This window comes from Globicephala melas, chromosome 14, assembly GCF_963455315.2.
Source record: "Globicephala melas chromosome 14, mGloMel1.2, whole genome shotgun sequence".
Lineage (NCBI taxonomy): Eukaryota > Metazoa > Chordata > Mammalia > Artiodactyla > Delphinidae > Globicephala > Globicephala melas.
The window spans coordinates 82,042,303-82,055,348 of record NC_083327.1 but is presented as its reverse complement, the minus strand read 5'-3'; the positions used below and the strand labels follow the sequence as shown (position 1 = coordinate 82,055,348).

At 40.5% G+C, this 13,046-nt stretch overlaps 1 protein-coding gene across 12 annotated transcripts in view; it reads left to right on the top strand.

Annotated features, from left to right (window-relative positions):
- Nucleotides 1–13,046, top strand: part of AGPAT4 (1-acylglycerol-3-phosphate O-acyltransferase 4) — a 1,427,829-nt gene that overhangs the window by 882,858 nt on the left and 531,925 nt on the right. For 11 of the 12 annotated variants that reach the window (XR_004038703.3, XR_009558681.1, XR_009558682.1 and 8 more), the window contains exon 7: nt 3,755–3,891. Coding sequence is in view for 7 of the 12 variants with exons in the window: in XM_030852990.3 (XP_030708850.1) it covers nt 3,755–3,891 (137 nt within the window). In the remaining 5 variants the exon portion in view is untranslated. Of the gene's footprint in view, nt 1–3,754; nt 3,892–13,046 lie in introns of those variants that run through there. The other variant, XM_060283377.2, reaches the window with a different exon arrangement.

Sequence of the window (13,046 nt, the reverse complement as noted above, 5' to 3'; positions counted from 1 at the left end):
CTTACTTCCCTCCTCTCCTAGCTTCTGTGACAACAGAGTTTAGTGACTGCATATGTTTCCTTGTAATACTTGTTCCACACGCATTTTGTGTCACCCAGCTATGCCTTCGGATTGTGTATGTGTTTCCCAATGCTTAAAACAATTCTGACTATAAAGTGTTTAGTCATTCACTCAGTGCCATATTCCACACGTATTTATTAAGTGCCTTCTTTAGCCAAGTAGATGCTCAATAATTAATTGAGTGAAAAATGTACAAATGGGGAGCAGAGAAATTATAAAGTAAAAACATTCCATTCATTTATCCACTGGTACAATCAGTAACTATTGATAGTGTAATTACCATTGGCTCAGTGCTGTATATGGTGATGCTTGGGTCATGAAAGGGTTAAACAAGAATGGCCTCTGTTGTTTCATGACTTTTCATTTAATGTTGACAGTATTCACCTTGAATAAAAGTGAAGAGGTAATATCTGAAACACATTGAGAATAGACCTTACGGATAAAAGGTAAAGAGAAAGGAAAGAATTAATAAAGAATGGGGCTCCAGAGAAAGTCCCTTGGAGGTCTTCACACTTGAACTGGACCTTGAAATTTGGAGTTTTGATTTCAATATAAATATATCTGAATATATTGTACTATAGGAATGCATGATAAGGAGCATGGGTCTAGGAGTAAAGGAGCTAGAAGTCTGCTAAGATAGGTTAGGACCATGCCCACAGAGAGGGTGGAGGTGGAGAAAGGAACATGATGAATAGTAGAGTCAGGGGTGTTGACTTTAGGGGAGTGAAATGGAAAAAAAATGTGTGAAGTTCCTAGCAAGGTCCCTAACCCAAAGTAGGTGCTCTTAAATACCAGTATTTCCCCCTTTCCTGTTTCATCTAGCTCCTGAGAAATTAATTATGTAGTCCCTCCAGCCATGATATGAATTTTACTCATTTCATTTTCTCAGATGATTAATAACCTTTCTGTGGGTGTCATGTTTATCACTCACCTAACTTTTTCATAAATGCTAAGAATATTCTTAAGAGATGAGCAGTCTTACCTCATAACTATATCAAGAAGTCTAACTGATAATTCTGTCTGAAATAGGTGCATATACTACCTCTGTCTCTGTCATTATCTATTATCTATCAACATATACATGTATCTGTTCTATCTCTGTATAGCTACATATAAAAATATGCATATGCATGCATATATACATATGTGCATATGTACATGTGCACACATATATGCATCTATACATATATGCACACATATGTATGTGTGTGTATATATATATATAAAATATATATCCTAAAGGGTCTCAAATCCTGGTCACCGTGCATTTCTTAAGCCATAACTGCTGCCCTTGTCCATTTGCCATTAAAAGTGCATAGGAGTATCAGGAGATGTCCCATGGAACCACCTAGATGCCATGTGAAATTTCCCCGCCCCCATGTGTAACAGCAGCTCTTGCCCTTCCTGATGATTAGGGTCAATTATCCCTGCCAGGATGGTCAATTTTCCTTCCTGCCTGTATTCCAGTTTAAGGAGGCTGAAGGGAACCGGTACCACTGGAGCTGAATTTTCCACGGGATGTTTCCTGTGTCCCCAGGAGCATGTGCTTCACTCTGTGGGAACCACAGCCTCTGAGGGTCCTAGGAGCCTGTGATTACCTTGTACTTCATTCTTAGCAGGGGAGGGGCAAGGTGACTACTGTGTCCTTTATTTTGTCAGGTGTGTCCCTCCATGCCCCAAATATTAGACCTCTAAAAACCTTCTCTAATGTAGGTGACCCCTGAATCTGCATAGAGTTTATCTCCCACCATGGCCTCCAGTATATTTACCATTTCTTGCTAATCTGTTCCAAATAGCAGGATGTAATCAATAAACCAGAGAAACTGATGTTCTTTGAATTGTCTAGATAGCGTAAGTTCTTTTTGACCAGATTTTAACTGAAGGGCGAAACTATAAATGTGTACTGTTGTCCACACATGAAAGAGCTCTTTCTATTCTTCTATTAATAGGGCTGGAAAAGAACACATTTGCTACATCAGTGGCTCCATGCCATGCATCTTAACATCTCTCTGGGACACTGGGGCAGAGTCCACAGTCCATACTGACTGCTTTGGCTTTTATATAAGTTTTCTTTTTATATTTTCTACAGGGTAATTGCCAAGCTTTCTTTTTAACCTTGTTATGTATAGGAACATTTTTATAAATGTTCTCATAGTTTCTCCAGTGTTTCTGTGTGTTGATAACAGATCAAGAGTCCATAAAGTTTGAGTCGACCATGTTGCTAAAATCAGAATGAAGAACATTTTTCATAGAACTTAGCTCTGAAAGAAGGAGGCAAGATATAGCAGCTCTATAGGGTCACACAGAGGGAATGAGGTGTGTATGCGCTTGTGTGCGTGTGTGCCTGACTCTCCTGTTAGATATAGGAAAGCGTTATATTTTATCATCTTCAAGGGGGAAGTTGTTAGAAGGGAAGAGGCTGAAAGTTCAGAACACAGTCATCACCTAATTGAAAGAGGCCCTGGGAATGGAAATGGCCCTGAAGGGACATCAGTAGGCTCAGAGATGGGAAATGAAAACACATAAAAACCTCAGGGCTGCTTAGATGAAATTGACCACCATCCTGTAGATCCAAGACATTAAAATACCAAGGTTTTTTTTCATTTTGTTTTGTGTTATATATTGTTTTGAAATAAGAGGGAAAACAGAATTTTGAAAATCTTGTAATTGTTAAGGAGTTATCTTCTAATATTAATGTTAATATCATTTTTTTTTAGGGAAAGGGCTTGTGAAGAGCTCTTATATCTGTTAAGAATTGGGTATGAAATGAAAAATACTTTGTATCTTGTTATCATTACATAGAAAATAGGTTTATATAAGTAAAATCTAATGACTTTCTTACTATTAAAATTGCCTTGGGGCTGATCTCAAGTTAATATATTCATTTTGTCTCCTTTTTGTCATAAAATCATGTGGTTCATTTACTAGCAAAAACGTAGTTATTCAGGAGATATTTTTTTCTACAAAGTGTTTTAAGGAAGTTCAAAATTGTTAGGACTTGTGTGTATTGATTTGTTAGTAATCCCCTAACTTTGAATATTTGGGTGGATGGGGGTAGCACAATAGACAAAATCTTGTAGTAGGATCTCTGCTAGATAATCTTTTATTTCTAAATTCTACTTTTCCATTTGCTAATGAAATGTGAATGACTGTTTAACACATTTACTTTGTTTGATGCAGTAGTAATTTTTCTTTCCACTTTGGGGAAGTTCAGATTCTATATATTATTATAACTAAATTCAAGGAACATTTATTTAAAAACTTACAATGCCTGGTGCTATGAGAATATCAATGTAAAGAAGACAGTGTCTATTTTCAATACTACAATGTAATAATGGATCAATCAAAATATATGTAAGTGGATGGAATGATGAGTAGGTTAATCAGGAATTATAAGTCAAGGAAGGCTTCTAGGAAGAGCTTGTATCTGAGCTTGGGTTTAAATAGCTGATTGGTAACTATGGTCATGTAAATAATATAAAATTAAGAAAATCAATCTTCTCTATAGCTCACAAGGTGTTTCCAATTTTTAAGATGTAGCATTGATATATATGAGTTCAGTGCTTAGCAGCGCAGGTCTTTACATAGAGCATGCCCTAGGCAACCCTATGACATTACAGAAAGTGTTCTAAACCACACGTTGCCTGCCAGCCTTAGAAGGACTAGAGGAAATGTCTTTCTTTACCTCCACCAGAAGCCCGGTCCTGGTTTTCCAGTGCAACTACCGCCACGTGATTTGCTTAGACTGTTTCCACCTCTACTGTGTGACGAGACTCAACGATCGGCAGTTTGTCCACGACCCTCAGCTTGGTTACTCTCTACCTTGTGTGGGTAAGTCTAGCACTTTTCCCTCCATTTCTAATTCTGATTAAGAACAGAAAGAGCAAAATTACTGAAATAAAGCTATCTTAGATATACCCAGTCCCTACTGAGGGGCTGAAAATTCAGACATCTGGTTGAACATCGCTAGGCAAGAAAATTAAAGCAAGATTAGTTTATGCAAGCAGGGGGCATTTATTTCTAGAGCCATCACTTCCTTTTTTAATTTTTATTTTATGTTGGAGTATAGTTGATTAAAAACGTGTTAGTTTCAGGTGTACACCACAGTGATTCAGTTATATATACATGTACCTATTATTTTTCAAATTCTTTCCACATTTAGGTTATTACAGAATACTGAGCAGAGTTCCCTGTGCTTGTAGGTCCTCGTGCTCGTTCCCTTAGCAGAGTAGGTGCTTGTTGGTTATCTATTTTAAATATAGCAGTGTTTAAATGTCAATCCCACACTCCCAATTTATCACTTTCTTTTAATGGCGAAGTCCATATCTAACCACAAGTGATGGATACTCTCGCAATGGAACCCACGGCTTGAATCCACTCGTTCACTTTTCTGACCGTGGGGTTTGCATGAAGCTGTAAACGGGAGACTCACTGGTAAATAAGATTTGAATGTACTTGGTGGTTGTATTTCTACTTGGGCATAGGCCAAAGGATATTTTGATGCTCACAAACTAGAATGAATTATTCTGCTAGTGTGGCATGGGTACGATGTGAAGTACGTATCTATCTTGCGCAGCCCTGTTCGAGATTGTTCTTCCTCACTTTGTGGTAAATGCAGCTATTTAACCCTCACACTTCCCCAGATCCATACAAAACAGCCCTTTCCCCAGAATTCATTATTTAATGTCTCCAGAGCCTGGGAAACAAACCCTTCATTAGTGTTTGAATAGTGACGTTATGAGAAAAAAAACCTGAGATCAGTCTTCTGGGACTATTAACTATATATCGAAAAGTAGAGTCTGTGTGTAGAATTAGGGAACTATTTTTCCAATAACACTGGCCCCGCAGAAGCCAGAAAAGAGCAGTATAAAGCATTTATTTCTATTGCTGTATGACTCACATACTAAATGTCTTGCTAACAAAATGTCCATATAAGTTCACCATTTCTGTATAGAAGTCTGATACCTCTTACCCCCAAAACATATGTAATAAGATGTTCTTTTTTCCAAACCTAGTCTTTCAAACCTTTCTCAACCACCTTAAGCTAAATGCCTTCAAAGCTCAATTTTAGACATATGTATTCTTCAAGGTGTGACTAGTCAACAGTGAACCAACTTTTTCCATTTGCATAATTTTTATGATGAACAATTAAAACTGGTTCAAAACACCTTTCATATACAAACTCTGCTTCCTTTGTGTGAGCTCCTCATTTGTCCAGAAATTTTGTTATGCTTTGAAAGAGTGGGCTGCTGAATTTTATTTCCCTGAGAGTAAAAAATAAACAATGATTAGAGCCGTTACTGAGTACTTACCGTATATAAGGTACCACTGGGATGCTTACATACGTACATCCATTTAATACCCACAAAGCCCTGTCGGAATGGATGTTGTCGTTCTGCCCATTTTATGGATGAAGTGTTTGAGGCTCACAGAATTTAATTAAACTGCACATGGTATTACAGCTGGTAAGTAACAGAGCTGGTATTCAGAGCTAGCTAGTGGTGGCTCTAGAACTTGGACTCTTAATCACTATATGAGTAGATTAGCCTGTAAACAAAAAAGTACTATGCCTCTAAAAGTGATATGGAAAGGAAGTTCAAGGGAAGAGTATCTCTAATTTGGGGGCACTTTTTCCATATTTAAACCAGCAGCAAACTTCAAAAGCAGGAATTATTTGTATTTTTCAGAGGAAGAAGTAAAGGCTCAGTATGACTGAGTACCCAGCATCACAGAGTCAGGAAGGGTAGAGCTGAGACTTCAACCCAGGTGTGGTTGCTCCCACCCTCCCATCCCACTTCTCTCTGGGCAGGGCTCTCAACCGCAATGCACATTTCAATAACGTGGCAGTTTTTAAAAGTCCCAATGCCTAGGCCATGCCTCTGGGGGCGGCCCTCAGTATTTGTTAAAGGCCCCAGGGCTGAAAGTTCGAGCACTACTTCCGGGGTGAACATTCTACAGGCAATAGGTATTTTCCATGGGAGACTGTAGCACAAGCAAGCGCGAAAATACTCCCTCTCCCCTTATCTGTTTTGTCCACGAGTGATCTGACTTGCTAACCAGCATAGGTTTTTCCATAAACGTTGATGGATTTGAAAAAAAGATGGGCAAACACGGCCAAAATGGCCTATTTCCAGAGCCTCTAACAAACTCTTGCATGAAGTTAAGGGCTTTGGGAAAAACTTCATAATTATTTTGAAATATTGGCTGTCTCTTTGCTCTTCCTACTGTTATCACATCCTATGCTAGGGATTAATTTGAAACGCCAGAGCATTTTGTGTATCTTCTCTTAGCACTGAGTATCACTTACACACCCCAGTGGAGCCTCAGGGATTTAGGTAGATTTACTTTAGAGTGTAGCTAAAATAAAAATAAAATGTATATGATGACGACTATGCAAAATGTGTTTAGTCCATTAAGAGTCCTGGTAACACAGATTTCCTATAGCAATGGGGTGTCCGAGGGAATAGTTCCCACCTTCCCTATAATATGCCGTTGGCATTGCCACCGGTGCCATCCAAGTGCATCCCCGCCTTCAGTGCTTCACTTTTTTTTAACACTTCTCCTCCCAGGTCACTTTTCATGTAATTCCCATTTTCATATCACATAGAAAAACCATTTCCTTTCTATGGAATAAGTCCACTCACCAGCTACAGTCCAGTAGTGTCCCAAGTGTCTTAGTCGGCAGTATTAACCACGAGGCAGATAGCTCTGGCCCTTTTGAGAAACAGAGATATTCTTGATGCCTGGAGAGTCAAGAAGGCTGCTTTCTAGTCAGCTTTTCAGGGAGCTAAGCATAAAACCCAACATAAACGATCATGTTGGCTTTAGAACAATGCTTTCCCAAATACACACAAATAATCCAAGTCCATATAATTCCTAAAACCACACTGCAAAGTAGGAAATATATTAAAAAATAGATCACCAAAGAAGATGTGCAAGTGGCCAGTACAGTTATTGAAAGCTCAGTGTAATTAGGTTCTAAAGAATAGCTAATTTTAAAGCATAAAATATAATGTGATAGACATATATTCAAAAGAGGTAAAAATATAAATATTTCTGAAAAGCAATTTGGCAATTCATATTATTAGCTTTAAAATAGGAACAACCTGCTTAGAAGCCTGTTCATACACACGTTCTCTATGTGTCTGTCTCTGTCTGTGAAATATACAGCCTATTCTCTTCCCGGCTCCTAGATCTTGAAAAATTGTGACAGTCACCATGAAAATGGCAGCAGCAGGATTCAGGCAGCTGAAGGGCTTCCAGTCCAAAGTCAATGTTCTTTCTACCTCAAAATTATTTGAAATGAAATCAAACTTCCTAATTTTTTGAGGGTAATGCTAAACTTTTTGTCTTGTCTTTGGGGTGGTTAAGCAATTTGGGTAGTTTTGCTGTGGTTTGGATGTATGAGGCAGTGTAAAGTCAGGATAGTAATTTAACTTCTCTAGCAAAAGCAACACTGAAATCACAGAAGCAGGGGTGATTTTCACCCATCCATGCTCCGATGCGGCTTGGCTCTGCGGCCTCTGCCGCACCCCGTCATTCAGGGACTCAGACTCAGCCTTCTGTTACCTAGTGGTTTTGCCATCCTCAGTGACCTTGGAGTCCCCACTGGGTCCTCTTCACCCAGGCCGACCGGACCAGGAAGCCAGAGCAGGGGCATCATGGAGGGGCGGGGGGGGTTGAGACCAAGCCTGGAAACAGAGCCCATCACTTCTTCCCACATTCCGTATTCCGGAACTCATCCCCGCAGCCCCTCCCACCCGCACAGGGTGTGGGCAGGGGGACCGGCAGAGGGGAGCTGTGGTCTGGCTGTGTACTCGCAAGGGAGCCGACAGGCCTGCAGGCGCACAGCCCTCTCTCACGCTGCGCAGAGGATGGATGGGAAATTTACTGAATGTATTTTTACCTCTCCTTCCCCCACCCGCCTGCGATGGGAACAACACTCCATCAAGTATCTTCATTATAAGGAGTGACTTGTGCACAGACAAGGACCAGAGAAAGAGCTGTAGGACAGAATTGATGGTGTCCAGGAGCTCGTTCTAGCTAGATCAACGGGCTTTGTTCACTCATCTGTTTGGCCTTGGAAATGCTGCCTTTGTGGAATCCGGCTTCACAGGGGACAAAGGACTTGAACATTTGTTTGATGCTCTCGTGTGTGTCTTTAGCGTTTTACAAACGAAGTGACTCTATGCATCTGTTTGAAGTGGTACCAGCAGCAGCGCTGCTCTGTTTATCTTTCGGAGGAGCCCATGTCCCAGTAAACTGCGCCCCTGATTTTTACTTTGCCTGGGTTTCTACCTTCCAAACTGCCTTTCAGCTTCTCTTGCATCTTATTAAGTAGTTAAAAATGCAATAACATTTTAAATAGCAGAAGTAAGGTGGGCATGCCTTGAATAGCTAGCAGAGAAGGCAAAAATAATTTCTTTCCACCTACTTCTGCCCTGAACTCTTAAGAAGAGCATTCTACCTTTGTTTTATAAGGGCGAAAGCAAACCAGTTTTAAGTATAAATTTATTACTTATCCAAAGAGTTCAGGAAAGATGCTTGTAAGTCCCTAAGGCAGCTCCAAGAGTTGTTCAAAACAGCTGTCTTTAGCCTTTCTTCCTCTTTTTATAAAAATGTCTGTAACCAAATTCCTCTCCCTGGCCTACTTGGCAGCCAGCATGATTTTGGAGTCTGTACACTTGGCATTGTCAGTAGAGAGGGTGTTCTCCTGAGGCTGGAAGGATTATCATCATAGTCAATAGAATATTAATTGACCCGTAAGTGTATCATTTTAAATGGCTTGATGCATTCCTAAATTTATTATGAGACATACCATGCATACACAACAGTGTTTAAATACATTCATATTGTTATATAGATTTGTATAGTTACAGAGGACCTCTGGTACCACCACCCAGGTCAAGAAAGGCAGCATCGCCAGCATCCCGGACGCCCTCCATGTCCCCTCCTCAACCCCAGCCTCCTCCCTCTTGGCTTGATGCAACTATGATCTTGACTTCCGTGATATTCATTACCTTGCTTTTCCTCATAGCATCACCACCTATGTCTATACATTCCTAAATAATACAGATATTTGCCTGCTTTTAACTTTCAAATTGTTGCCTGAAAGGTTTTGCCAAATTTCCCTGACCAGAAGCAATCTCAATTCCAGTTACACCCCTAGTCAGAAAACTCTGAACACGTGTGCAAAGTATTCAGGATTTTCAGTATTATTTTTGTTATGTGTATTGTGTTAATCACGCTAGAGAATGGCTTTGTTTATGCTTATCTTCCTCATCTCAGGTGCTGTCGTGTGTGAAAACAGTTTTTTAATTAGCTTTTTCAACAGGTAAATTTTGAGTTCACATTCAGAGGTATAAAAGAAAACTATAGTAGGGACCCTGAAGAGTTACTTGGACAAGAAGATCAATTTTATCACAATTTGGCGAAAGTAAGGATCTTGTACTCAGATTATGAATTTTAAAAAAGCACAGCTCACTAACAATGTTAAATATGCTCCTTCATTTGTGGGTAATTCTAGGTGACACTATCAACAGCTTTGCATTCAATTTTTGGGGAGTTCCACGGCAGCTGTTGCACGGTTTATGTCAGGGCATTCCGGCTGCGGCTTACAGCTGCCAAAGAGGCTCTCGGCAGAGTGTAGCATGAAAGACGCAGCGGGCCAGACCCTCTGTTCATCTCTCCAGCGTCTCAGGAGAGGAGAGGTGTGTTGTATCTTCATGAGCCACACGCTTCTGGAGCTAGTCGCAGCTTTATTCCGAACAAATCACGGCTATCTGTGGCCTCTAGGTCAAGAAAATTTAAGTTTATTTGAGACAGAAATTGCTTTGGATTTTAAGTCCACATTTCCTGATTTGGACAGATGTTGCTTTTTAAAAAGTGTTCTAATTGCAGAATGTTTTCCTTTACTACTTCTCCTCCCCCATCATCATCCACAGGCTGCATTCAGTGCCTGCTGGTTCTGTGTTTAGCTCTATACGTTGGCCACTTGGAACACATGTGCGCACACACACATACACACGCAGTAACTGTGATAAAACTTTATTCTTCCTTACTGTGTGATGTCTTGTATTAATGAGACTTCATGCACAGAAATTGCTATGAGCTGGTGACCTCCAGCTATCTTTGAAATAATTAATATTGTGCTTAGAGGAGTTGATCTACATATTCATGGGAGTTTATATCACTTGGTTCCTAAGGAGGACAGTAAAACAATTTAATGTTTTAAATGCGGACCAATTTAGCAAGAGGAGGAGTGGTTTAATATTTTAATGTCAAGATGGATATAAATATATAATATCTGAATCAAGTAATTATGGTATATATTCCCAGTAAAATCTGAACATCTTTCAGACCATCTTACGTGCTCTATTATTGACTCAGGAGTTTGGAAAATGAATATTTCTTATATTTTGAGCTTTTCAAGCCTTTACTAGAAATCATCTATCTTGGAATTATATATTTATAGAGGGAAACATTGTGTGAAAAGAGTTGCAATATTGAAAGGAGGGGGGATGGTAATTGTGTTCAAGGAAATGGTATCATTCTGACTTTGCTCTGTAACTCTCTTCTCTGCCCCTCTTGCTGCCAGAAACGGCTCTTTCTTATGGCTCACGTGTAAGAAGACTTTTGTAATTGGTCACTGTATTAGTTTTCTAGGGCTGCCATAACAAAATACTACAGACTGGGGGCTTCCCTGGTGGTGCAGTGGTTGAGAGTCTGCCTGCTGATGCAGGGGACGCGGGTTCGTGCCCCGGTCCAGGCAGATCCCACATGCCGCGGAGCAGTTGGGCCCGTGAGCCATGGCCGCTGAGCCTGCGCGTCCGGAGCCTGTGCTCCGCAATGGTAGAGGCCACAACAGTGAGAGGCCCGTGTACCGCAAAAAAAAAAAACCCAAAAAACTACAGACTGGGAGGCTTAAATAACAGAAATTTATTTTCTCACAAGTAAGAAGAGGCTGGCACTCCAAGGTCAAGGTGCCAGCAGGTTTGGTTTCCTCTGAGGACTCTCTCCTTGGCTTGGGGATGGCTTCCCTCGTGCTGCCTCTTCACGTGGTCATCTCACTGTATGTGCAGCCCTGGTGTCTCTCTGTGTGTGCTCATCTCCTCTTATAAGGACACTAGTCAGATTAGAGTAGAGCCCACCCTAATGGTCTCATTTTAACTTAGGTACCTCTTTAAGGCCCTATCTCCAAACACGGCCGCACTCTGAGGCTGGGGCTTCAACATATGAATTATTCGTATGTATTCACAATATTCAATTGTGTCCCTCATTTTGAGGGACACAGTTCCATCCATAATAGCCACCTTCTAGACTCTGAAACAGTTTGCACATGCTTGGCACCCCGAATTCTGAGAAGGTCCCCTGGACATGAACCCTGCATACAGGCTCTGCTCCACAGGGTTTAACTTCCCCGTTCCTAAGATATGACTTGTTCTTCATCCTCCCTCTCCCCCCACCCCCTCCCGTACTCAGTATTGGCTGGTTTCCCAGGTAGCAACACCCATATGCCTGAGGAATACAGGAAACTTTTTGCCAATTATCTAATTTTAAAATCTGGGCTCACTGACAAACATTTCAGGGTGGATCCTCTGAACTTCTCCGTTCTTTGTGAAAATAAAAATACAATAATCATCTCTGAGGTGGAGGTGGTTAGGATGGCATTTGCAGCCCTTAGTCCTTGGTTCCCCCAGCTGGAATGTCACAAACAGAGGCCCCTAGAGAAAGCTCTACCGGATGCTGTAGTCTAAAGGGCTGTAACCAGCAGGACCTCGATGTCACAGCAGACACGCACATGCAGCTCAGTTCTTGCCCAGGGTGGGAGGTGGGTGCTTTTCTTCAAAGTGGTGCTTCTGTTTTCAGGCTCTGCCATCCCATTAGGACTTACTGCTGCCTTCATGGTCAGACTGGCCTCCACATCCAGCGTCCAGCTGGCAGAGGGGAAAGAAATAATAGACGAGACGTGCATCTTTCTTATCAACCCTGGCCTGGAAGTGGCACATGACTCTTCATTCGTTGCCTAGGACATTACCATTTGGCCTTGTGGGCTGCAAAGGAGCCTGGAAAATGAGGTCTAGAGAAATACCTGGGTACAGAGAAGAAGACTTTGAGTAGACTCCTGGCAGTCTCTGTCAAAGGTCTTCCTTTGGAGGGTTGGGAGCTCAGCTTCCAAGTCAGTAGATGTGGCTGCATCCATGATTCAGGGATCGTGGGCCAAGTCCTGACTTTGCAGTCAGATGTTGCTCATCCAACTTCTGACCTGCTCTACCAGATGCTGAGCTGATTTCCTCATTTAAAATGAAAGTAAGTCTTAACTCAGAGAGAATGAAATAGGATTGTATGTAAACATGACTGGCACACTTTCTGATACACCATAGGTGTTCTATGTGACAGCTTCCCGGTCAAGACCAATTATAGGCCCCAATTTCAGATTGTTTTCTAAATACTTACAATTCTAGCAGGAAACTTAAAGCTGCAACTTGGGTTTAATTAAGGTTTCCTGGGTAAAAAGTGAAAATATGATTTCTTTTTGACATTTTCTACATTAGCACGTTAACAATTAATGGAGATAATTAATTCTATGAGTCAAGAATTAACATCATAAGAAGTTTAAAACATTACCTAAATATAATCCTGTAAAAAAAACTCTTAAAAGTTATTGATACAAGATCTTATTAAAATTATTAAATTAGATTCACTCTATATAACCAGATTTTCCAAATTAGTCTTTTATATAGGGGACATATGTAGAAATATAAACAGTTGCATTAACAAGGCTACCATTATTTGGTATTTCTCTTCTTTTATTCATAGTATCAATATGCTGTCCTACTAACTGTTAGTATTACTAACTTTTAAGTCCTTCCTCAAAAATTTTTTATTCTGAATAGGCCATCAATAAGTAATGAGTAAATTTCCCTCAAGTGCTTTTGGACTGTAATCAAGTATAGTATTGAACAAGTATGTAGTCTGAAATTTAA